Source organism: Dromiciops gliroides, chromosome 3 (genome assembly GCF_019393635.1).
Source record: "Dromiciops gliroides isolate mDroGli1 chromosome 3, mDroGli1.pri, whole genome shotgun sequence".
NCBI classification, from domain to species: Eukaryota; Metazoa; Chordata; class Mammalia; order Microbiotheria; family Microbiotheriidae; genus Dromiciops; species Dromiciops gliroides.
The window spans coordinates 95,091,746-95,114,478 of NC_057863.1; the positions used below are offsets into that span (position 1 = coordinate 95,091,746).

Below are 22,733 nucleotides of genomic sequence, written 5' to 3' on the forward strand. Positions count from 1 at the left end.
CACACACACACACACACACACACACACACACACACAGAGTTTGTTTCGTTTTTATTAATGAGAAGTCAAAATATTTCATTTCAATGCTATTTTCAGTGTGTTTTGTTACTCTGTTAATCTAGAGGGATTGGTAGGAATAATGTGCAGTAAAATGTTAGATTGATTATAATGAAGAGGAACAAATCCATCTGAATAATGTTAGCTAGAACTATCCTCTTTAGAACAGTATTGACAGTATTGATCATTTACTACTCTAGTATCTACCTAAAATCCTTTTCCATGTTCCTTGCTTTTCTGGTCCTGGTCAGTTCTATGTGAACTTTATTTTTCTAGAATTCATTTTAATGAAAGGTTTCTGTTTTCCAATTGAAAGAAATTCTGCAGCTATATCAAACTTCATAAAATTGTAAACTTCTCGTTTTGTTCACTCTTATGGTCTTGTCAGCATCTTCTCTTTCTCCCTCCTCTTCACTGCTTCTTCTCTTGTAAAACAGCCTTCCCACTGCTATCTGGCTGTACCCTTTGTTCCCTTCCTTTGATTCCTTTTTGAGGCTTATTTTCTCTGGGAAACCTCCTCCCAGTTAACTATGGGTCTAACCCCTCCATATGCTTAGACTTAAAAGAAATTTGAATGTTATTTACCACAGGAGGTATAAACTGGATTTTGCAATTTGCAATTGCTAACACTTTCCTTGCAAAGCTGTGGGTCAGAATCTGAATGACATGGTGAGATGAGAGGGTGTAATTCACATTTTAAAAGTACCCTCAGCCCTTGGGCCCTTCCCTTTGATTGATTTTCCCATTAGCTACTCTGCTTGGTTTTGGACTCCTTAAAAACAACATTCTTCCCACAGGATACTTTCATCACCAGAAATCTGATCATGGAAATTGCTTTCAGCTTTGATACGCAACTCCTCAGATTCCCTTTCTGCTCTGATTGGAGGGCTTGAGGGCAGAGTACTGCACACAATTCCTCCAAAGGCCTTCCTTTATACAAAGCTGTTCTGTTTGGTTTTGACTTCCACAAACATGTACCAGGACAGGTAGCCTCTCATACCCTTTTCCCCTTTTCAACTTCCTTTTGTGTATTTTCTTTGCAGATTAGATTGTAAGCTCCTTGAAGAGCTCATCTTTCTTTTGCTTATTTGTATTCCAAGAGTGTACAGTGCCTTGCACTGAGCAGGTGCTTAATAAATTGTTTATTGACTATGACTATGATGATTTTGACTATAACTCTTAACTGTGGATGGCTCCCAGAACCTACATTAGGCAGCTAAGTGACTCAGTGTGTTTTGACACCACTCCAGTGTATCAACTCTCACCTGAACTACTATAATAGCCAGCTACTGGTGGGTTTGCCTGCCTCAAGTTGCTCCTCACTCCAGTCTATCCTCCATTCAGCTACTAAAGTGATTTTCCTAAAATGGAAGTCTGATCATAGCATACACAAGCATGTCCTCCACCTGTCCCTCCCTCCACCCCCATACACTCCATTGGCTTTTTGTCATAAAGCTATAGGTTGTCAGATTAGTGACACATTGGTATTAAGGAAGGATTTTTAGCACTGAGGCAGAAGTAATGAGATGGAAGAAACTATGACAGTGGATCCTGTGTGACATACTTAAACATTTTATTTTTTTTAAAAAAATCTAATAAATGTCCCAAATTTATTGAGTTCTCTTTGTTATATTATTATACTCATGTGTGTATGTAGAGGTTAGGCACTTTCCCTTTACATATGAGTCTCATTACAACCTTATTATTATTAATATTACAATTTTAGGGGAAACATGCTAGTAGTATACATAGTTATTTGAATTTGTAGAATGTACCTTTTGCCTTTTTTTTTTTTAATATTGTGAGGCTTAGCCTGGAGTGTGGCACATTGTAAGTACTTAATAAAGGGGTAGCTAGGTGGCACAGTGGATAAAGAACTGGTCCTGGGTTCAGGAAGACCTGAGTTCAATTCCGGCCTCAGACACTTAACACTTATTAGCTGTGTGACCCTGGGCAAGTCACTTAACCCCAATTGCCTCACACACACAGAGAAAAAGAAAGAAAAAGAAAAAAAGTAAGTGCTTAATAAAAGCTCCTTGATTGACTCTTGTTATTAAATGCTATTTCCTTCAACCTTCGTGATTTAGGGCCATTTTTCTGTATGCTGGGCTTTATCAGAGTTATCTCTTCCATGTTGCAACTTTCCCCATCACAGTTTCTATATATTACAGGTTGGCATAAGAAATTAAGTGGGAATTTTGGGGGAGTTTTGAGGAAGCTGCAGATAACATGTGAAGGCCAGCAGATTACAGAAAAAGTTTAGAAACCCAGAAATGCATAAAATATATGTATAGTATTGTATAACATCAGCATATTTTATCTTTTAATACCATAATAATTTAGACTTCTCTGGTATGAAGAGAGGGTCAAAAAATTTACATGGATTTTGTAGATCCCGGGGGTGCTACATCCCTAAACCCTCCACAATGTGGAAGGGATAACTGTATAATGTAAGCTCAGTGAGGACAGGAGTTCTCTCTTATCTACAGCTAGTGAAAGCAATATATGGACTTCAGGTAGTCTTTGCTGAATTGAAACAAAGGTTCTGAACCCATCCTCCTTTGACTTTGTAGTAATGTTGTTTTTGTTAACAGTCATGGGCATTGTACCACCCCTTCTGGATATCTTTGTGTCCTATGATAATAAGAAGGCTTCAGTTTATCAAGCAGTGTTCCTCTACTGCCTGATTTGAATCTGATAACAACTATCTTGGGAGTAATGCAAGTTTTTATCCCTGTTTTCCAGATGATGACATGAAGTACGCTTAAGACAGAGTAAAATTACAGATCAATTAAAGAGGGGAGCCCTAAGAGAGATACAAAAATAAATATCATCATTGTGAAATAAGGCACGTACATGAATAATCGACAGTACGAAGTGGAACTTATTGGGAAGGAGCATTTTTTAAAAAGGAAATAGAACAAGAACTATCTCATTTTCTTTTTTTTTTTTCCATTTCAAAGTTCTTATCACCAGTTTCTAGAGAGGAAAGGAAATACTTTCCCCAGATATGTTTGGGCTACCAGAGGTGATGAATGAATTTAGTTCTTCAAAAAACTTGGCAGATGATATCCTAGCCTTTCTTTCTTTGTTTCTTCCTTCCCTCTTTCCCTCCTTCCCTCCTTCTCTTTGTACCAACTATGAATTGCCTAAATTAGATAATTAAAATTACCTAAATATGTGGTGGTGTTGGGTTTTTGTTTTTGGTTTTTTGGTCTGTGAGTTTTTATAAACTAGACTGAATACAATAACAAAGAACTTTGGCCTAGTGAGATATTGTTTATAATATGCAAACACTTGGTGTCTCCCAGGACCTTTCACTAAACTGCTGTCAGTATACATGTGTGCCCAGTATGCCTCTGACCCTGTTTTACTTTGGAGCTATAGCAGTGTCTCCAGAAGTGTTTTTATTACTTTACTTTCCCTGTCTGAGAAAGGGTTACAATATATCAATGCACCGGGCTCCACATGAATGTGCTCTATTGAAACATCTTTCTGTTTGTGATTGAACCAAGGAGTTTTAGGTCCTTAGCAAAGAAACCATCTTCCTATTTCCATGAATCCATTCTAATTTCCTTCTTTTCGAAGGAGGAATGAGAAGATTAAATACCGTCTGCTACTGTAGTGTTTTTTTAAATTTCAAAGTTTCTTTATGTTCACCTGGGCTCAAGTCTGGTTGGAGGATAGATATATTAAAAGTTGATCTGTTTTCATCACTGAATAAAGCAGGAGAAAAATTAGCTTCTAAAACTTTCTTTGTAGCCTGGTGGATTTTGACTCTTAGGGTATAGAGCCTTTAGGGAGAAAATAAGAATTTTCCCTTGCCTCTTTTATTTTGTTTTTTAAACAATTAAAACATTCTGAACTTATGGGGGAAAAGACAAGCTTTTTTTCCTTTTCAATATATTATAAAGTTATCATGTAACTTAATTTTTTTTTCTTCCCTCCCCCACCCCTCTCCTTAGAGGGGGCTGCCATTGGACACAAATGTGTGTATGTGTAAATCTGTGCTATAGATACTTCTATTTATCAGTTCTTTCTCTGGATGCAGATAGCATCTTCCTTCATAGGTCTTTTGTAGTTAATTTGGATATTTATAATAGTCAAAATGACTTGGTTGCTCAAAATTGTTCTTAAGACGTTGCTGTTATTGTAAACAACATTATATTGGTTCTGCTCATTTCACTGTTATTTAGTGCAAGTTTTTTCTAAAATCATCGATCTAATAATTTCTTAAAGTACAGTAATATTCCATCACGATCATATACCACAATTTGTTCAGCCATTCCCCAATTGATGGCATCTGCACAGTTTCCAGTTCATTGCCATCACAAAGAAAGCTGCTATAAATATTTTAGAACATATAGGTTTTTTTCCTTTTTACCTAATCATCTTGGGCAACAGACCTAATAGTCAAACCTGGGTCAAATGTTATAGGCAGTTTTATAACACTTTGGGCATAATTCCAAATTGCTCTCCAAAATGGTTAGATCAGTTCACAATTCCAAAAACAGTGAATTAGTGTCTTGATTTTTCCACCTTCCCTCCAACATTTGTCACTTTCATGCCTTTAAGTTCCTTGGTGGTTTTTCCCCAGGTAACCATTATTCTTATTGCATATATTTAGGATAATTGATTTTTCTATCATTAGTCCCCTACAACTTCATATAGTTAGTCCCTAATTTTCCAAATGAATGATGTGTCTTCAGTCATGTTCATTGGGAAAAGACCTGAGATAGTTATAATATTTAAGAGTTATTATTGCCAGTGGTTTTTCCTTTTAAGATTCCTAATTTGTACCATGACTTTTATTTTATTTTTATTTTTGGAGCTTTGTAGATAAGGTTTTTTTCATGCCATAGTTACTTCCCAATATGTTTCCCCTTCACTGAACTCTCTTTTGTAACCAGTCCACTCTCCCAAAACCTCCTGACAGTTTGACCAAGTGTGATAGTCTATGTAGAATTTTACACAAATGGTACCCTATACTGTACTGTTGCCTATAATTTATAGCTTCATTTTTTCCTTAGGTTTCATGTGGAATTCTGCCATATTTTGCCACTTTCCATATCCTAATTTTCATATTTTGTTCTTGTTGTGGGGAAAAGTGTGCTGTCCGTGCTGCCACAGAAGGTAGAATCCTTGTGCTAGAAGGCTTGGAGAAGGCAGAAAGAAATGTCTTGCCAGTTTTGAACAACTTACTGGAGAACAGGGAGATGCAGCTTGAAGATGGACGCTTCCTCATGTCTGCTGAGCGTTATGACAAACTCCTGCAGGTAGGCAGAGGAAAAAATACTGTTGCTTTCTTTTGACTTTGATCTAGAGATACGGGAAATTCTTCTGTAATTTCTGCTCCCGAATGATCATCCTAACCCTTCTGTTTCCTCAGACAAATCCACATGACTCAGCCATTTGCCCAGTGCTCCTTTGTTGACATACTTTTGGCTGAATTCATGTGGCTATTGCCCATGGAGGGTCTTTTAATTCCATTCTAAAACATTAGCTGTCTCACAGATTCCATTTGAAGGTAAACCACTTTCAGTTACATTCATTAAATCCTGTGGTATACACTTATAGGCCTTGCCTGCTGCTTAGTGAAATAATGTCTGCTTGCATTTTAAGAATGTCTAACAATCCTTCTCCTCCTTTTTTGGCAAAGAAGTATTAATCTTTCTATAGCTTCTTATTATTCTGTAACTCCCTATTTGCCTAGCATGATGCTCAGTAAATACTTTGAGACTGATTCATTGAAATGTGCCCAGTTGCTAACAGAAATAGCAGATCTTTGTTGGGATTGTTGCTGCTTAAGTATTTTTCCTCTCTAATGTTGTCTAGCTCATTTATCAATCTATGAATAACTTAGACTGAATAACTTGGGACTCATAAAAAGAAGCTGGTTCCAGAGCTATGATAAGCTCTCTGATAAATTCTGGTGACATGGAATCAAATTATTCCATTGAGTAATAAAATGAGGAGGTGTCATATCTTTTTTTGAAGTTTATTTATGCTTTATTTGACAGTCTTCTAATCTACCAACATAGCAACAATGGAACTGGTCAGGAGAGAGCTCATTGATGGGTTCAGATGTATAGGGAAAGTTGGAAGAGAAGAAAGATAACTGAGTATCAGTATAAAAGAGTGGTTTAGTCATCAGGAAAGATGAAGAAAAGGGGGTTGTAGAATTGTAGCTCTAGACCTGGAAAGGATCCTAGAGTTAATCTATTCAGAGGAGCATAGATTAAAAGCTTGATGGAATCCTGAAGGTCACTGAATAGTCCAACTCTCCTCAGCCCCCATTTTACAGAGGAAGAAATTGAGACTCCCACATTTGAAATGACTTCCTCAAGGTCACACAGGTAGCAACAGAGCAATAATTGTTTTCTTTTTAAGTTTCAGGAAAGTGAAACAATAACAATAATGATAGGTGACATTTATAGCTTTAAAGTTTGCTGAGAACTTTACATAGATTACCTCATTTGAGCCTCATAGCTACCACAGGTGTTATCCCTATTTTAGGGAGGAGAAAAGTGTGGCTCAGAGATGTTCAATGTCTTGTTCCTAGTCACACAGCTAACAAATATCAAAGGTGAGTTTCAAAACCAAGTCCAAGGCTACCACTTTAGTTTCTGTGCCATGTTACCTCTCAAGAAAGGGATAGATAGACCTGCTTCTTAGGGTGAATGAAATGATGATAATGTACAATGGAGAGGAGACAGAATTATTGGCTATGTAGAATAATCTCTAGAATTTGAAAATGAGCAAAAAAGATTAAATGTAATTGGAAACCTAAGATCAATGTGGACATATTAAGGGAGTTCAAATACCTCGTTTACATATAGGGTACTAAAAGAACTAGCAGAGAAGATTGCGGTGCTTCTATTTGAGTAGTTATTAAAAATGAAAGAGTTGAAGGTGAGTAATTGTTGTGATTATTTTCAAAATAGGGAAGAAGGTAGATTATTGTAGATTTGATGTCATTTCCTGGTTCTAAAATACTTTATTAAACAGATATTTTATAAACACCCAAAGGATTGTGCTGACCACTCACTAAAAAGGAGTGTGGGCTAATTTCAAACAAGACATTCTAGACTCACCTTATCTCTTTTTCTGCTATGTTACTACAGTGGTAGGGCAGGAAAAAGCTACAGACACACTATGACTGATTTCAGCAAAGTACTTGATGGTCATTGAAATCCTTGTTGACAGCATGGAGAGTCACAGGCTGGGTGATAGCACAGTTAGGTCAACTTGAAACTTGTTGAAATACTTAACCCAGAGAGAGGAGATTAATGAATGAATGAATGCCACCCTGAAGGAAAATACACAGTGGAGTACTACAGAGTTCTGTCTTTGGGCCTATTCTTGTCCACATTTTATTTTTAGTAACTTGCAGAGGCAGTTATAGATAGAGAATTGGCCTCAGAGACAAACATGGTATGGAGGAAAGAGTGCTAGCTTTGGAGTCAGGAGTCCTGAGTTCAAATCCCTTCTCTTCTCTTCTTACTTGCTCTGAAACTCAGTTCCCCTTTCTTTAAAAAAGGAGAGTTAGTTGGACTAGATGCCCTCTAAGTACATGCCCATCTCTGAATCTGATACTGTGATTCTGGGTTGAAGTCCTGTCTCTCTGACCCATACTGCCTATCTGATTGTAAACAAGTCACACTTAACCTCTCCTGTCCGAAGTTGCAGGGCAAGTGCTGATCTGCATTGGTGGAGGGAATTTTCATTTTTTTTTAAATTATTTTTATTTTTATTTTTGTGGGGCAATGAGGGTTAAGTGACTTGCCCAGGGTCACACAGCTAATAAGTAAGTTACAAGTGTCTGAAGTCGGATTTGAACTCAGTTCTTCCTGAATCCAGGGCTGGTGTGTTATCTACTGCGAACTGAGAATTCCTTATACAAATGAAGTCATGAAATAATTAAAAAAAGCTTAAGTGAAGCCTGATGGCTTGCTAATTAAAATTTTAAGTGACATGAAGCTTAGGGTATTAACTGATTAATACACTGGGAGATAGAATTGGGATGCCAAAATATCTTGATCGTCAGAATAGGAGTTGGCAAATTACAGCCCTCAACCTGTTTTCATACTAAGAATTGTTTTTTACATTTTTATTGAAAGGTTTGTTTTATTTAAAAATGTAAAAACATTCTTAGCTCTAAGGCTGTTTAAAAAAAGAAAAAAACAACAACCCAGGGCTGGATTTTGTCCTCCGACCTGGTTTGGTGACCCTTGGTCTAGAAGAGTGGGTCACATTTAATAGGATGAATAATATTCAAGATAAATATCAAGTGCCGCACTTGAACTTTGAAAAATCAAATGTCCATATTAAGGATGAGGGACACATAAAAGACAATGGTTAATGTGATAAAAGGCCCAGCAGTTTTAGTAGACAATCAATTAACATTTATCATGCACCTACTGTGCACTAGGCTAAGTGTGCTAAGTGCCAGGCATACAAAGAAAGGCAAAAAGCAGTCCCTGCTCTCAAGGATGCCAAAGGAGTTACTGTATCTTCAGCTACATTAACAGAAATAGAGTGACTCTGATGACGTGACTGATGAACTCACAGTTGTTTTATTCTGTCCCCACTTCAGACACCATTACAGGTACAGTGTTCTTTTCTAGGCACTGTATTTGAGAAATGACATAGTTGAGCAGGAGTGAGTCTAAAGAAGGGTAACTGAAGGGGACTTTGAGATCATTCCACATCATGGGATATAAGAATTGGGAAGGACGTTTAGTCTAAAGCAGAAAGGACCATGGGAAGGCAGCATGGCAGCCCTAAAATAGTCTAAAGAAGAGTGTATGACTCCCCTGTACCTTCCACTTGTGCCTCCGGGAACCAGGATAGATGTCTCCGAAAGGCAGTTTTCAGTTTAACATAAGGAAATAACTTCCCAGCAGTTGAAGCAGACCTGAAATGGAATGACTTCCTCTGGATATAGTGAGTTCACACTAATTCAAAGTCTTTGATCAGAGGCTAGTTTTTGTAGATTTGGGGGAGGGTTTTGTAGAAGGAGTTCATGCTTCAGGTATGGGCAAGACAGACTTCTAGGATTCTCTTATAACTTATAAATAGTTGTTCATACCCTTGTGTTTCTACCGTCTGATAGTTTTCTTCCAGCCTTTTCTAAAAATGATCTCAGTCTGGTGCAATTAGGAGATATAATTGAGAATAACCTAATTATCATGGCTTTAAAATATTGTTGTGGTTAATTTCCAGAAATGAATATTGACTTTAAATTCATTTGTGGGAACTGATTATGCAGAACTTTCTCCCTACCTTTTCTAATTACCAAATGACTTTTATTTGGCCCTTGGAGGTGGCATTAGCTAATAGCACTCATATTAGCCGATTAGAAAAAATTCATGCTATGTTGTTGAAACAGATGTGTTTCTTTTTAAATTTACTGACTATATGATGATAAAAGACTTTTTTTATTCTGTGTCTCTATTATGGATTTGAGCATGGACTTTGGAAAAGTCATTCTTTATAGTACATTGAGCAGGGTTTTATATGTCAGGTGAAAATAGGATTGTGCTACCACCTGGGTTAGAGCTTTTCATTACAAATTATTTGATATAACAATTATCTAACCATACATAATCTTCTCAAAAGTAAAGATCATTATAAACTCAGAGTCCTTCTAGTTAAACTTGGTTAAAAGTCTTCATTATATTGGCTTTTCCCCCCCATAATATTTAGCGCATCCCCTACCACCCCACCACCTCCTGCCTTAAAAGGTTGTGGCATTTTAGGATATAGGAGATAGAACTACTCAGAAATGTGATTTTTAACTGTGTCTAACACAATTGATAACCCAAACTGATATTGCCTAAGTAGTTCCTAAATTAGGTTTAGCATTTGATGGTGGTGGTGGGAAATGCTGTGTGTGTGTGTGTGTGTGTGTGTGTGTGTGTGTGTGTGTGTGTGTGTGTGAGAGAGAGAGAGAGAGAGAGAGAGAGATTTAATTTTTTGCTTTAGTTGAATCTAAACCTTAATGGTTCTGTCTTTTCAGCACCTAAATTTGCATGGCATCCTGACACTTGTCAGGAACTTCCCAGAAAGGAGGTGAATTAACTGGTTACTTATAAGTTTTAGTCAGGCGATGAGAAGCCACTGTTGGGTTCAATCACTTTTTCTCTGGTCCTCAATCACTCTCTTGCAAGTCACTTCATTTTTTCTAGCCCATAAAGCTATACATAGTGTTTGCCACACCTGTCCTTTCTTAGATCTGATCTTATTTTCTGTTTACTGCAATTCCTTTACTAACAGATCTTGAGCACCGTCATTCTGATCTCTATGATGTAATCTATCACAAATTTCATATTGATTTTCTTTGCTTTTCATATTCTTGATGCTGAATTGTCCAACTAGTATTAACCAAAATACACAGTAGAAACTTTTCAGGAAAGGTGTGAACCTCACCTCCTCCTTACATCAATTAATTGCATTTTTATTATTGTCCTTTGGTACCTATAGGATCACACTAAAACAGAGCTAGATGCATGGAAGATTGTTAGAGTTAGTGAAGATTTTCGAGTGATTGCCCTGGGTTTACCAGTACCCAGGTACTCTGGAAATCCTTTAGACCCTCCTCTTCGCTCTCGATTTCAAGCAAGAGATATTTACTATCTACCCTTTAAGGTTAGTATAAACCTCAATATTTAATTTTTAAATTAGTTTTTATATTTGTACCTAATTAATCCACTATTTTAAGTACATTGTTTACACTTTTTTTTGCTGTCCTTTTTTTGGATGATCTTTAAGTAGTAAATAGGAATTAGCTTGGACAGGTTCTTCAGAATATAACAGGAGAAATTCCAGTGGTATGAAATCTTGAAAGATATGGGGTGAGAGATGGAGATAAGAGGGAGGCTTAATGTTATTTGTTTTAAAACTAACATCATTGTGCATTGGGAGGACCTTTTGATGTAAATGGCTTAGTGCCTATTCATTTAGGAGGATAGAAATGTTTATGTTTGACCTATACCTGAATAATTGATTTGATGAGTGTTTTCATATTCTTCTTTAGGACCAACTTAAATTGTTATACTCAATTGGGTCCAATGTTTCTGCTGAGAGGTAAGTGGAGTGATTTAAGGTATATTGTGTTAGGCCATATTGAATCAGCCATAAATTTTTAGAATGTATCCTTAAATTAGAAATATATTCACTCTGAAGACTTGAATAATAATCATATGTGCCCAACTAGCTCTTGAAATATATACTGATTTCATATACAGTTAAGTATGTCATTCTAGGTTTTATTTATATGTGTTAACAAGTTGGTTGTTAAGCCATCTTTAAGTGTTTTGGAGTTTTGTGAAATCATCAACCAGTTATTGAGTGTCTGTTATATGCCAAGCACATGCTGGAGTACCAGGGATAGAAAGGAAGGTAGGAAATAGTTCCTGACCTCAAAGAGCTCACATTCTAAAGGGGGAGAAAATATGCCCACAAGTGTGTATATCTAAGTTAGATACAGGGTAAATTGGAGAGTGTCTCAAAGGGAAGGCACTAACACTGAAGGGAGCCTAGGAAGGGCTTCTTGCAGATGAAGGGGTTTCAGCTGAGATTTAAAGGAATCCAGAAAAGCCAAGAAGTGGAGATGAAGAGGAAGATGGATCCGGGAAAGGAGGAATAGCCAGTTCAAATACACAGTCAGGAGATAGAGTGTCTTTTTCAAGCACGAGCAAGGAAGCCATTGTCACCAGACCATAGAGAACATGAAGAGGAGTAAAGTATAAGAAGACTGGAGTAGGTTGTAAAAGGCCCTAAAGGCCAGACAGTTGTATGCTTGCTCCTCAAGATAACAGGGAATCACTGGAGTTTACTGAATAAGAGGGTGATATGGTTACTTACATTTTTAAGAAAATCAGTTTGGCAGCTTGGTCATGGAGGGAGTAAAATAGGGAGATACTTGAGAGAGGCAAAGCAGAGATCCAGTCAAGAGGTGATAAGTATTTATCCCAGGGTGATGATTGTGTCAGAAGAGAGATCGGTGAAGGTAGGTAGAATGAACAGGAAGTGCTAATAGGTTGGATATGGGCAGGGGTGAGAGTGAATGAGGAGTCAAAGATGATACTTAGGTTGAAGTATGGGTGACTGGGAAGATGGTGGTGCCCTCAATAGTAATGGGGAAATTGAGAAGAGGGAAGGGTTTTGAAGGAAATATAATGAGTTCAGTTTTGGACATGTTAAGCTTAAGATGTCTATGAGATATCCGATTTAAAATATTCATTAGGCAATTGGAGATGAGCGACTTTATCAACAAATGGTTATGGCTGGATAAGTAGATTAGAGAATCATCTTCATTGAGGTGATTATTGAATCCATAGGTGCTGATGAAACCGCCAAATGAGATCATATAGAAGGACAAGAGAATAGACCCCAGGATGGAGCTTTGGAGGATGCTTCTGGTTTTGGGGCATGACCTGAACAAAGATCCAGCAAAGGAGACTGAGAAGGACTAATCAGACCTGCAGGAGGAAAAGCAGGAGAGAGCAGTGTCATGAAAATCTAGAGTGAAGAGAGTATCAGGAAAACGGTGTGTGAAAACGGTGTCATTAGACTAGCAGCTAGATTTGGTTACTGTGGAAAGAACAGTTTCAGTTCAGTTATGAAGTTTGGAAGCCAGGTTACAGAGAGTTCAGAATCCACTAAGAGGAGAGGAAGTATAGGCACCAATTATAGATAGCCTTTTTGAAGAATTTAGCCTTGAAAGGGAGGAAAGATATAGTACAGTAGAACTGGGGATGAATGGATTGGTGTTTTTTTTGTTTCTTTTTTTGTTGTTTGTTTTTAGTACAGGGGAGACATGGTCACGTTTTTTAAGCATCAGAGAAGCAATCAGTAGATAAGGAGAGATTGAAGATTAGTGAGGGTGAGGATGAGAGGGAGGTAAATGTGTTAGGGAATACAGGATTGAATGAATCAAGGGCCCATGTAGAAGTGTTTGCCTTGGTAAGGAAAAGGATTACCTCCTAATGTGAGATGGAGGTGAACATAGAGATAATGAGGGAAAACATCTGAGTGACATAAAATGAGAGGAGGTGAGAAGTACTCTTGTTGAATGGATGGTTGCTTTAATTCTTTTGGTGAACTATGAGATGAGGCTCTTAGATGGGAGGGTGGGAGAAGGTTTGCAGTGGGACTTTTGAGAAGGAATAAAAAGTGTTGAAAAGCCACCAGTTTGGGGGAGGGGCATAGAGAATTGATTAAGGAGGTATAAAAGGATTGCTTGCTGCAGTGAAGGACCATTTGAAATTATATAACATAAATTTGTAGTGGACCCAGTCAACAAGGTTTTATGATTTTCTCAAGCTCTGTTCAAGAGCACATGACTAGCAATGAAGACAGCAGATAGTGGGAGTAATACAAGATTTGGTGAGTCATGATCAACAATAGAATAAGGGTGCAAGTGATTGGAGTATAAAATTTAGTGTAGAATTGAACTGATTCACAAAAAAGCCAAGATTAGAAAGGGAGAGAGGAGAGTATAACCAGTGTAGGGGGAGAAGGAGTGATATCCTGAGAAATAACTGATGAATGGAGAGATTAGAGGCCATTATGAGTACAAAAAAATAGGATTGGGGGATCATAAGGCATAGAGAAAGATGAAACAATAAGATTATGATCAAGTAAAGAAATTCCAGAGTTCATGGAAATGAAAGGGAAATCTTGTGAGTGATGGTATGATCATCTCTGTATGCAGTTTAGTTGGAATGGTGGTATAGGTGATGGGAAATAAGTTAATTGAGGAATTAGGAAATTAGGGTATTTGAGAGAATATCAGGATATATTTTGACATTTCCTAATATGAATGCAGGATTTGGGATGGAGCAAAAGATAGTGGTCTAGTCATAGAAGTCATTGAAGAGGAAAGGAAAATGTCCTGGGGTTCAGTAGATAGCTACCAGAAGAATCTTGATTGAGTGATAAATATGAACTGAATGAACCTCAAAGAAGAAGAGATTACTGAGTGATCTGGAAGTGGCAATGAGATGAGTATTCTCTCTCTTCCTACCATGACCAGTTAGGTGAGGGGTATGTGTGAAAGTTAAACCAGCACTGGAAAGGGTGGCCAAGGAGATGCAGTATCAATGGGAGGTAGCCAGAAGATTTAAGGAAAAGATTTAAGATGAAAACAAGTTTGTTTACTATAAAGCAGGCAGAGGATTATCTGGAGTGCGAAAATTGGGGGATAGCATTGAGAGTGGTAAGAGTGAGTAGCTAGTGGAAGATGGGGAGTAGTGTTTGTATAATGACACCACAGGGTGAATCACTGGAATTGGGAGAATATTATGATCTGGGAGCATGATAATCACTGAAGTTGCTAACTATTTATTGCTTAAATGTAATAAAATTAAACTTGTATTAAACTTTTTTTAATCTTTAGGGTTTCTCAGGTATTGTCGTTTGCTACTACTCTCTGCTCTCAAGAATCTTCTACCCTTGGACTTCCTGATTTTCCTTTAGATAGTTTACCAGCTGCAGTTAAAATCCTGGTATGTGTAAAAAGAAGCATTGACCATTGTATATGGCAAAAACACTGTGACTTTTCACAAAACAAGTTTTATATAATTTAGGTTTTTATTTAATGATACCTTGAGACTGACATTAAAATGGTAATCAGGAAGAAATGGTTTCTAAATATGTCATTGGGGAGAAGTGGTTTATTTTTATTTTCCATATTTCCTGAATTATAATAGCATGTCTGAATTCTTTGATTGTGGTTTGGTTATCTATTATTATTAACAATAATTTTAATACCTTTATTGTAAGATTTGCAAAACATTACACATGTGATCCTTACAACAACCTCGTGAGGTTGATGCTTTTATTCCCCAATTGACAGATGGGAAAACCAGGTTTTAGAGAGTTTAAGCTATTTGTCCCAGAGTCACACAGGCAGTACATGTCAAAGGTGGGCCTTCTTGGCTCCAAACCCAGTATTATATCTACTTAGCCAAGATTCCTGTGAATTCTTATCTGCAGTGTGCATTTAGCTTCACCAATTTTCTCCTAGAAATAGTTACAAAATGCTCCTTAGTACAGTTGACATATAGAGTAATGGAATTTTGATATCTCCTCAAAGGTTTGTTATAAAGATTAAGCGAGATAAATGTGTATAAAACATTTTGCAAACTGTAAAGAACTATAAAATATGACCTGCTATAGTTTTATTATTGTTATCAGCCAGGGACTAACTGTTGTCGGAGTCTCTTCCAGCTCTAAAGTTCCCTGATTCCTCTGTGATTGGGTATAGGGAAAGAAAGATGTTTGTCAGTTTCTTCCCCTCAGGCCAAAGGTCATAGAGGCAGATTAGTATATTGGAAAAAATTCTGAACTTGGGAGTCAGGAAAACCGGGTTTTAATCCCACCTCTAACACTGATCATGGGCAAGACACTTAACCTTTGGAAGCTTGTTTTCTCATCTCTTACCAAGGAGATATTATTTGTAATATTTTCTTGACAAGGTTGTAATGAAACTCATATGTAAAGTGTTTTGCAAGCCTGAAAGTCCTATATAAATGTGATTTATCTTTTTAACTGCAAATAAGCTACAAATACGTTTATGGACTATAAGAAACATTTGATTTGGTAAAGCAAAATGCCAACTAAAGGCCTCTTCTACAGGGTGGTATCTCCCCTGAATATACTAAAATTAGACAATATTATTTGAATGTTGTACTATGGTAGATAACTTTGATGCCCTTCTAATTATTATTGTTAAGTGAGGCATAAAACAGAGACACATGCTTGCCACAGATTATTGTCACTAACATGGAGGATATCCATTTTCAAAGTCAAATGGAAGAGGAATTTTCTATAAATGGTGAGATATTTTAGCTAGTCCTATTTGCGAATGACATTTGGAGTCTTATAGAACTTCCTAGTAAGAGCTCAAAAAAGTTTAGCTAAGTATCCCAAGAGGAAAACCCCAGAGAACGAAGAATGAAATTGCATTGATAACCTATAGAACTTGTCATTCACTAACTATATTTTGGGCATACTCTATAGGGGCAAAAGGAATTGGGCCCAGAAAATAATAGTTCAGTATGCTGTATTTCATTGAGAAATATAGCAGTGCTTTTAAGTATCACAAGCTTATGTCTAAAACAAAAGCCCTTCCTTTTTAACCAATATTCTTCTGATATTACATTATTTATTAAGAATCATGGGGGCAGCTAGGTGGTACAGTGGATAGAGTACTGACCCTGGAGTCAGGAGGACCTAAGTTCAAATCCAGCCTCAAACACTTAACACTTACTAGCTGTGTGACCCTGGGCAAGTCACTTAACCCCAATTGCCTCACCAAAAAAAAAAAAAAAGAATCATGGAACGCCAGGATGTCAGAAAGTAAAGTTGTAGGATAATAGAAAGGCCCATAGTAGGGCTAGGATATGCTATAGCATATGACTAATGAAGACCTTTTTTGAGAAAGCAGCATAACAAACAGCACTTGGAAGATGTATGACTGGAAAATGAAGTAGCCTGGTGATGTGCCAGAAATTTATGCATAGCTAGCACCTCCATTTGCATATATACAATATCAAAAGATCTAGAAGAAGGATTCTTGCATATCTGTACAGGGGATGGAGTGCTGGGCCTGCAATCAGGAAATCCTTAGTTCAAATCTGGTGTCAGGCATTTACTACCTGAGTAATCATAGGTGCTGTTTGCCTCAACTTCCTTATTTGATAATGAGGATAATTATAGCACCCAGTGTATTTGTAAACTAAGGCATTTGTATAATGCTTTAAAAACTTCAAAGTGCTATTTAAATGCTAGCTACTATTATTATTACCATTCTCTGAGGTGAACTTGTAGGAGAACATGGACAGGAGTCAGTCAGTATCAGAAAGGATTGATCAATTGTAATCTGAATATTGGTGAGTTCATTAAAGTATTGAAGAAGATATTTCAATGAGAGGAATTAATTAATAAAATTCACATTTTTATTCCCATAAATGAGAATATTCTTCTAGATGATTTCCTTTTCAGTTCCCATAAGGCTTTATATGGTAATTTGTTATCACATTTTTCTTGTATACTGAATACCATGTTTTATGTGTTTTGTTTGTTTTTTGTGTATTTTTTCTTCTAATTAGGATTCCTTTCCTGCAATGTCAATCCAGCATTTAATCCAGTGGCTTTACCCTTATACAATTTTACTAGGAAATGAAGGCAAGATTGCAGTGGAAGATGTCTTAAAAGTAAGGACCTGATATGATATTATTTAAGATTCATGGAAGTGTAACTATGGTTCTTATGCCATGGAGTGGCTTAGAGCAGAGCTCAGCACATCTTTCTTGGGGTTTTATCATATGTGGAAACCTTTCCAATGGGAGAAGGACAGGAAATAAGAAATAAGAACCAGAATGACCTATCAGAGAGATCCAGAGAGTTTGAACAGGAAGCAAAACCAAGTGAATCCAGGCACAAAGGAGGCAAGCTTCTGTCTGAAACAAATCAGTGAAAATCAGGGAACCAGGTCATAGGTTGATAGATTAGGAGCCTTAAGGGATCTTAGAAGCCTTACAGGGTATCTAGGTGGCACAGTGGGTCTAGTGCTGGACCTGGAGTCAGGAAGACCAGAGTTTAAATCCAGCCTCAGATAATTATTAGTTGTGTGACCCTGGGCAAAGTCACTTAACATGTTTGCTGGGGACAGCTAGGTAGATAAATCACCAGCCCTGGATTCAGGAGGACCTGAGTTCAAATCTGGTTTCAGACACTTGACACTTACTAGCTGTGTGACCCTGGGCAAGTCACTTAACTCTCATTGCCCTACAAAAAAAAACCAAACCAAACCCCCCCCCCCATGTTTGCCTCAGTTTCCTCAACTGTAAAATGGAAATAATAATGGCATTCACTTCCCAGGGTTGTTATTAGGATCAACTGAGACAATATTTGTAAAGTGCCTGACACATAGTAGGTGATTAATAAGTGCTTGTTTCCTTCCTTCCTTCCATCTGGTCCAAATACCTTATTTTAAGTATTGTAAAAAAAAATATTAACTGGTTACCATATCTATAAAATTATAACTGGTTCATAAGTCCTGCCGTGGTTGCCATTCTGAAAAAAATTTTTAACTGGCTTGCTAAACTGTAAGCTTTTAATTTAATATGGGAAGAGCCAATTGGGAGACTTCACCTCCCCCACTGCCTCTCCCAGTCTGATTAAAAAAAAGATTAGGAAGCCTCTTTCAATTTAAGCAAATACCAGGGTTTATTGAGGTGAATAAGAATAAGAAGAGAAGAGAAGTAGGATAATATGACCTGTAACCTCAGCTGCTTCACCTTTAACTTTCTCTGTCCCCCTGTGTCTCTCACCTTGCGGGTGTGGCTGCCACACCGCCTGTGCTTCAAACAACCCGAGCCGCATCTCCTTCTTCTGTAGCTTCCCCGTTCCCCTTTGCTCTATGTCTCCTTCACTCCAGTTCCTCTGCGCTTCTTCTCCTACTGACCGACCCTCTTCCTTCTGCCCCCTATGTCTCTTTTTATTAACCTTCTCTCTCCGATGAGACTCGGGCTGACTGGCCCACACACCAAGCTAATTCGCTGGCACCCCCAGGGCTGTGCCTAAGGCAGTGCCAGGTGCGCAGGGTTCCCGGCTAGGTAGAGGAACCCAGGGCATATCCCCACTGAGTGGGCATGGGTGTTTGAGGCTTATGTGCCTGGGGCAGTTTCAGGGAGAACAGTCGAGCTGAGGGAGGGGAGGCCTGTTTGGGGTGCCTGAGGCTAATTTTAGCTGCTTACCCTATGAAGAAACAAAGGCCCCTAGAGGTTAAATGATTTACCCAAAGTCACGAAAATAGTAAGTGGCAGATCTGGGCATTATATTCTTTAAGAAGTATCAATAGAGGTTGATTACTCACAGTGAGGTTTGTGATACAGGTGATAGGAATGGCAGGGGTAGAGACACCTTCTGTATATGTCTGAGTCAGGACTTGAACTTGGTCTTTCTGAATCTAAGGCCTGTCTTCTCTTCCCTGGCATGTTGCCTTTATATAAGCTTGATAAGTATCAATATCCCTGCACTAAACTATGTCTACATATATAAACCCCTTCCCTCTTCCAAGCTTCCCTTATTACTGTTATCACTACCCTGTCAGCTCCCCTGGCTTGAAACCTTCTTGTCCACCTGGACTCTTCACCCTCCATATCTAATCTGCTGCCAAGTCCTGTCATTTCTACCTTCATCATATTTCTTGTAAATGTCATCTCCACTCACATGGCCACTTCCTTATCAGGACCTTATCAACTCTCACAGGAACCTTTGCAGAAGCCTTTTGCTTGATCCCCCAGCTTCAAACATTTTCCTCCCTGCAATCATGTCTTCCACACAGATGCTAAGGTAATTTTCTTAATGCACAGACCTGACCATATCAACCCAACACATCAATATCAATATCAAATTACACATATTCTAGTGGCTCACTCTCACTTCCAGGATCAAATATAAAGTGCTCTATTTAGCATTTAAAACCCTTCACCACCTGTCCCCATCCTCCCTTTCTAGTCTCAAATTGAAACTGGCCAGTAATCCATACATAAGGATCCCTGAGGGCTGCATATTGACTTAGTTTTAAAATGTAGCATTATCTATGTTTTATCATATTTTTCTTCATTTTGTTAAATATTTCCCAATTACATTTTAATATAGTTCTGCTGCACTTGGGAGTCTGAGGCCTATGCTTGACAACTTCGCCTTACCCTTTGTTCCCGTCCATATGCCTTGAAATCTAACTATGCTGGAATACTGGCATCCCTCCCACGTAGTACTCCATTTTCTAATTCCATGCCTTTAGAGTGGATTTGAGCCGTGTCTGGCATACTCTCCCTAATCACCTCTGCCTCCTAACTTCCCTGGCTGCCTTCCTCCTAGGACTGCCTTTCATTTAAACTCTGTGTGTGTATCTAATATGTGCATAGAATTACTTGATGTGGCCTTTCTCATTAGAATGTGAGGTCCTTGAGGACAGGCACCACATTTTTGCCTTCCTTTTTATCTTCAGTACTTAGTGCAGTGCCTGGCATGTAATAATAGCTTGATAAATGCATGTGGACTATCTCTGAGAGAAAATCAGGAACTTATGTAGACTAAATGTGTGAAGAGATAATCATCTCTCTATGGAACCTAGCATGTTTATTTTTTAAGTATTTTATCCTCCTTGAATTAACTAGTTCACACTTGAAATTTACATTATTTCTTTAGCTGAAGCATTGTAGATTCTGCTCCAGCCCCTTATTTTAACTTGTTTCTCTCTTTCTTTGTTTTGTGTGTGTGTGTGTGTGTGTGTGTGTGTGTGTGAGGTAATTGGGGTTAAGTGACGTCCAGGGTCACACAGTTAGTAAGTGTCAAGTGTCTGAGGTCGGATTTGAACTCAGGTCCTCCTGACTCCAGGGCTGGTGCTTTATTCACTGTGGCACCTAGCTGCTCCTCTATCTCTGTTTTAAGTATGTTTCTTGTAAACAACATATTGCTAGATTCTGGTTTCTAATGCATTCTGCTATCTGCTTTTGTTTTACGGGTGAGTTCATCCCATTCACAGTTTTGTTTGCTAGCTGTGCATTTTCTTCCATTCTTTTTTCATTTGTTTATCTTTCTCTCTGTGTTTTACCCTGTCTCTCCTCAAAAGTCTGTTTTACTTCTGACCACTGCTTCCCTTAATCTGCCCTCCTTTTTATCACCCCCCCACCTCTTTTTGTTACCCCCTGCGCCTCCTAATTCCCTGTTGGGTAATATAGATTGCTGTAGTCAACTGAGTGTGTATGTTTCCCTATTTAAATCAATTTAGATGAAAGTGAGGTTTAAGCATTACCAGCTACTCCCCCTCTACTTTCTTATCCACTTTAAAACTCTTCCTTGAGCTCCTCTTTATATAAACAATTTCCCCCATTCTTCGTCTCCCTTTCATCTTCTCCCAGTGCATCCCTCTTTCTTACCTATCCATTTTTTTGAAATGTTTCCAACACAATCAACTAATTCCCATTCCCTCTCTTTACCCTAATAATGATAAAGTTCTTAGGAGTTATATGTATTATCCTCCAATATAGGAATGTAAACAGTTTAACTTTATTAAGTCTCTTATAATTATTTCTTTTTCATTTTTGCCTTTTTATGCTTCTCTTGAGTTTTATTTTTGAAAGTCAGATTTTCTATTCATCTATGGTCTTTTCAACAGAAATGCTTGAAAGTCCTCTATTTCAATAAATGTATATTTTTTTCCCTTGAAAGAGAATACTCAGTTTTGCTGGCTAGGTTATTCTTGGTTACTCTTTTGCCTTTCAGAATATCATATTCCAAGCTCTCTACCTGTGATAGCTGCTACACCTTGTGTGATCCTGGCTATGATTTTATATTATTTGAGTGGTTTATTTCTAGCTGCTTGAAGTATTTTCTCTTTAACCTGGGAGCACTGGAGTTTGGCTATAATGTTCCTGGGAATGTTCATTTTGAGACCTCTTTCAGGGGGTCATTGGTGGATTCTTTGAATTTCTGTTTTACCCTTTAATTTTAGGATATTTGGAGTACTTTTCCTTTAATATTTCTTAAAATATGATATCTAAGGGTTTGGGCTTTCAGGTAGCTGAATAATTCTTAAATTATGTCTGCTCAATCTATTTTCCAGGTAATTTGTTTTTCCAAAGATATAATTAGCATTTTCTTTTTTAAAATCTTTTTGGCTCTGTTTTATTGTTTCTTGATATCTTATGAAGTCATTAGCTTCTCAATTCTAATTTTTCAGGAATCATTTTCTTCAGTGAGCTTTTGTACCTCTTTTAACATTTGGTCAGTTCTGTTTTTTTAAGGTATTATTTTCTTTAGTATTTTTTGTGCCTCTTTTACCAAGCTCTTCATTGTCTTTTTAAAATTGCCTTTGCTTGTTCTTATTTCTTTACCTAATTTTTCTCTATCACTCTTATTTGACTTTTGAAATTATTTTTTAGCATTTTCAGGAATTTATTGGTCTTTGGACCAATTTATCTTTCTTTGAGGCTTTGCTTATAACTGTTTTGACATTGTTATCATTTTCCAAGTTTATGTCTTGATTTTTCCTGTCATCACAGTAGCTTTTTATGGTCAGGTTCTGTTTTTGTTGTTATTTTTTGCTCATTTTTCTATTTTATTTCTTGACTTTGAACTGTTTGTTAAAGTTGGGCTCTGTTCTGGGGGATGGAGGTACGGATGGGACTCTCAAGCTTCAGGCTTTTTCCACACTGCTATTTTCAGAGCTATTTCTGGGTGTTTGAAAGTTTTCAGTGTATCCAAGTTAGTGTGTTCTGGGGAGAAATATGGTCACTGCTTTCTTGGTCTACAATCTGGTCCTTACTGAGGGAGGGTCCCTGATCTCTTGTAGTTGCAAGCAATACTGTTCCTCAGGGCCCCTGATTCCTTGTGACTACGAGGGCTCTTTTCCACACATGAACTGTGTGGTTTGTATACCACACAGGATGTTGTTCTGTGTCCACTATTAGCACAGGAGTTCCCTATGATCTCTTTCTTACCAGTTGCCAGATTTTTAAAGTGTTCTGTGGGCCATCCCTCTCCCCTCTGTCACCAGTCTCTTTTTCCAATGTCCTAAATTGTCTGGGGCTGGAAAACGTCTCATTTTGACCTTTCGTTGGCTATGCTGCTCCAAAATTCAATTTGAGGGATGA

The 22,733-nt window shown here is 37.7% G+C and overlaps 1 protein-coding gene across 1 annotated transcript in view; it reads left to right on the plus strand.

Moving 5' to 3' along the window:
* VWA8 (von Willebrand factor A domain containing 8) overlaps window positions 1-22,733 on the plus strand; it is a 411,604-nt gene that overhangs the window by 72,595 nt on the left and 316,276 nt on the right. Inside the window, exons 5-9 of the mRNA XM_043992994.1 lie at window positions 5,166-5,333; window positions 10,543-10,707; window positions 11,096-11,145; window positions 14,462-14,570; window positions 17,178-17,282. Of these exons, the coding sequence (XP_043848929.1) occupies window positions 5,166-5,333; window positions 10,543-10,707; window positions 11,096-11,145; window positions 14,462-14,570; window positions 17,178-17,282 (597 nt within the window). The remainder of the gene's footprint in view (window positions 1-5,165; window positions 5,334-10,542; window positions 10,708-11,095; window positions 11,146-14,461; window positions 14,571-17,177; window positions 17,283-22,733) is intronic.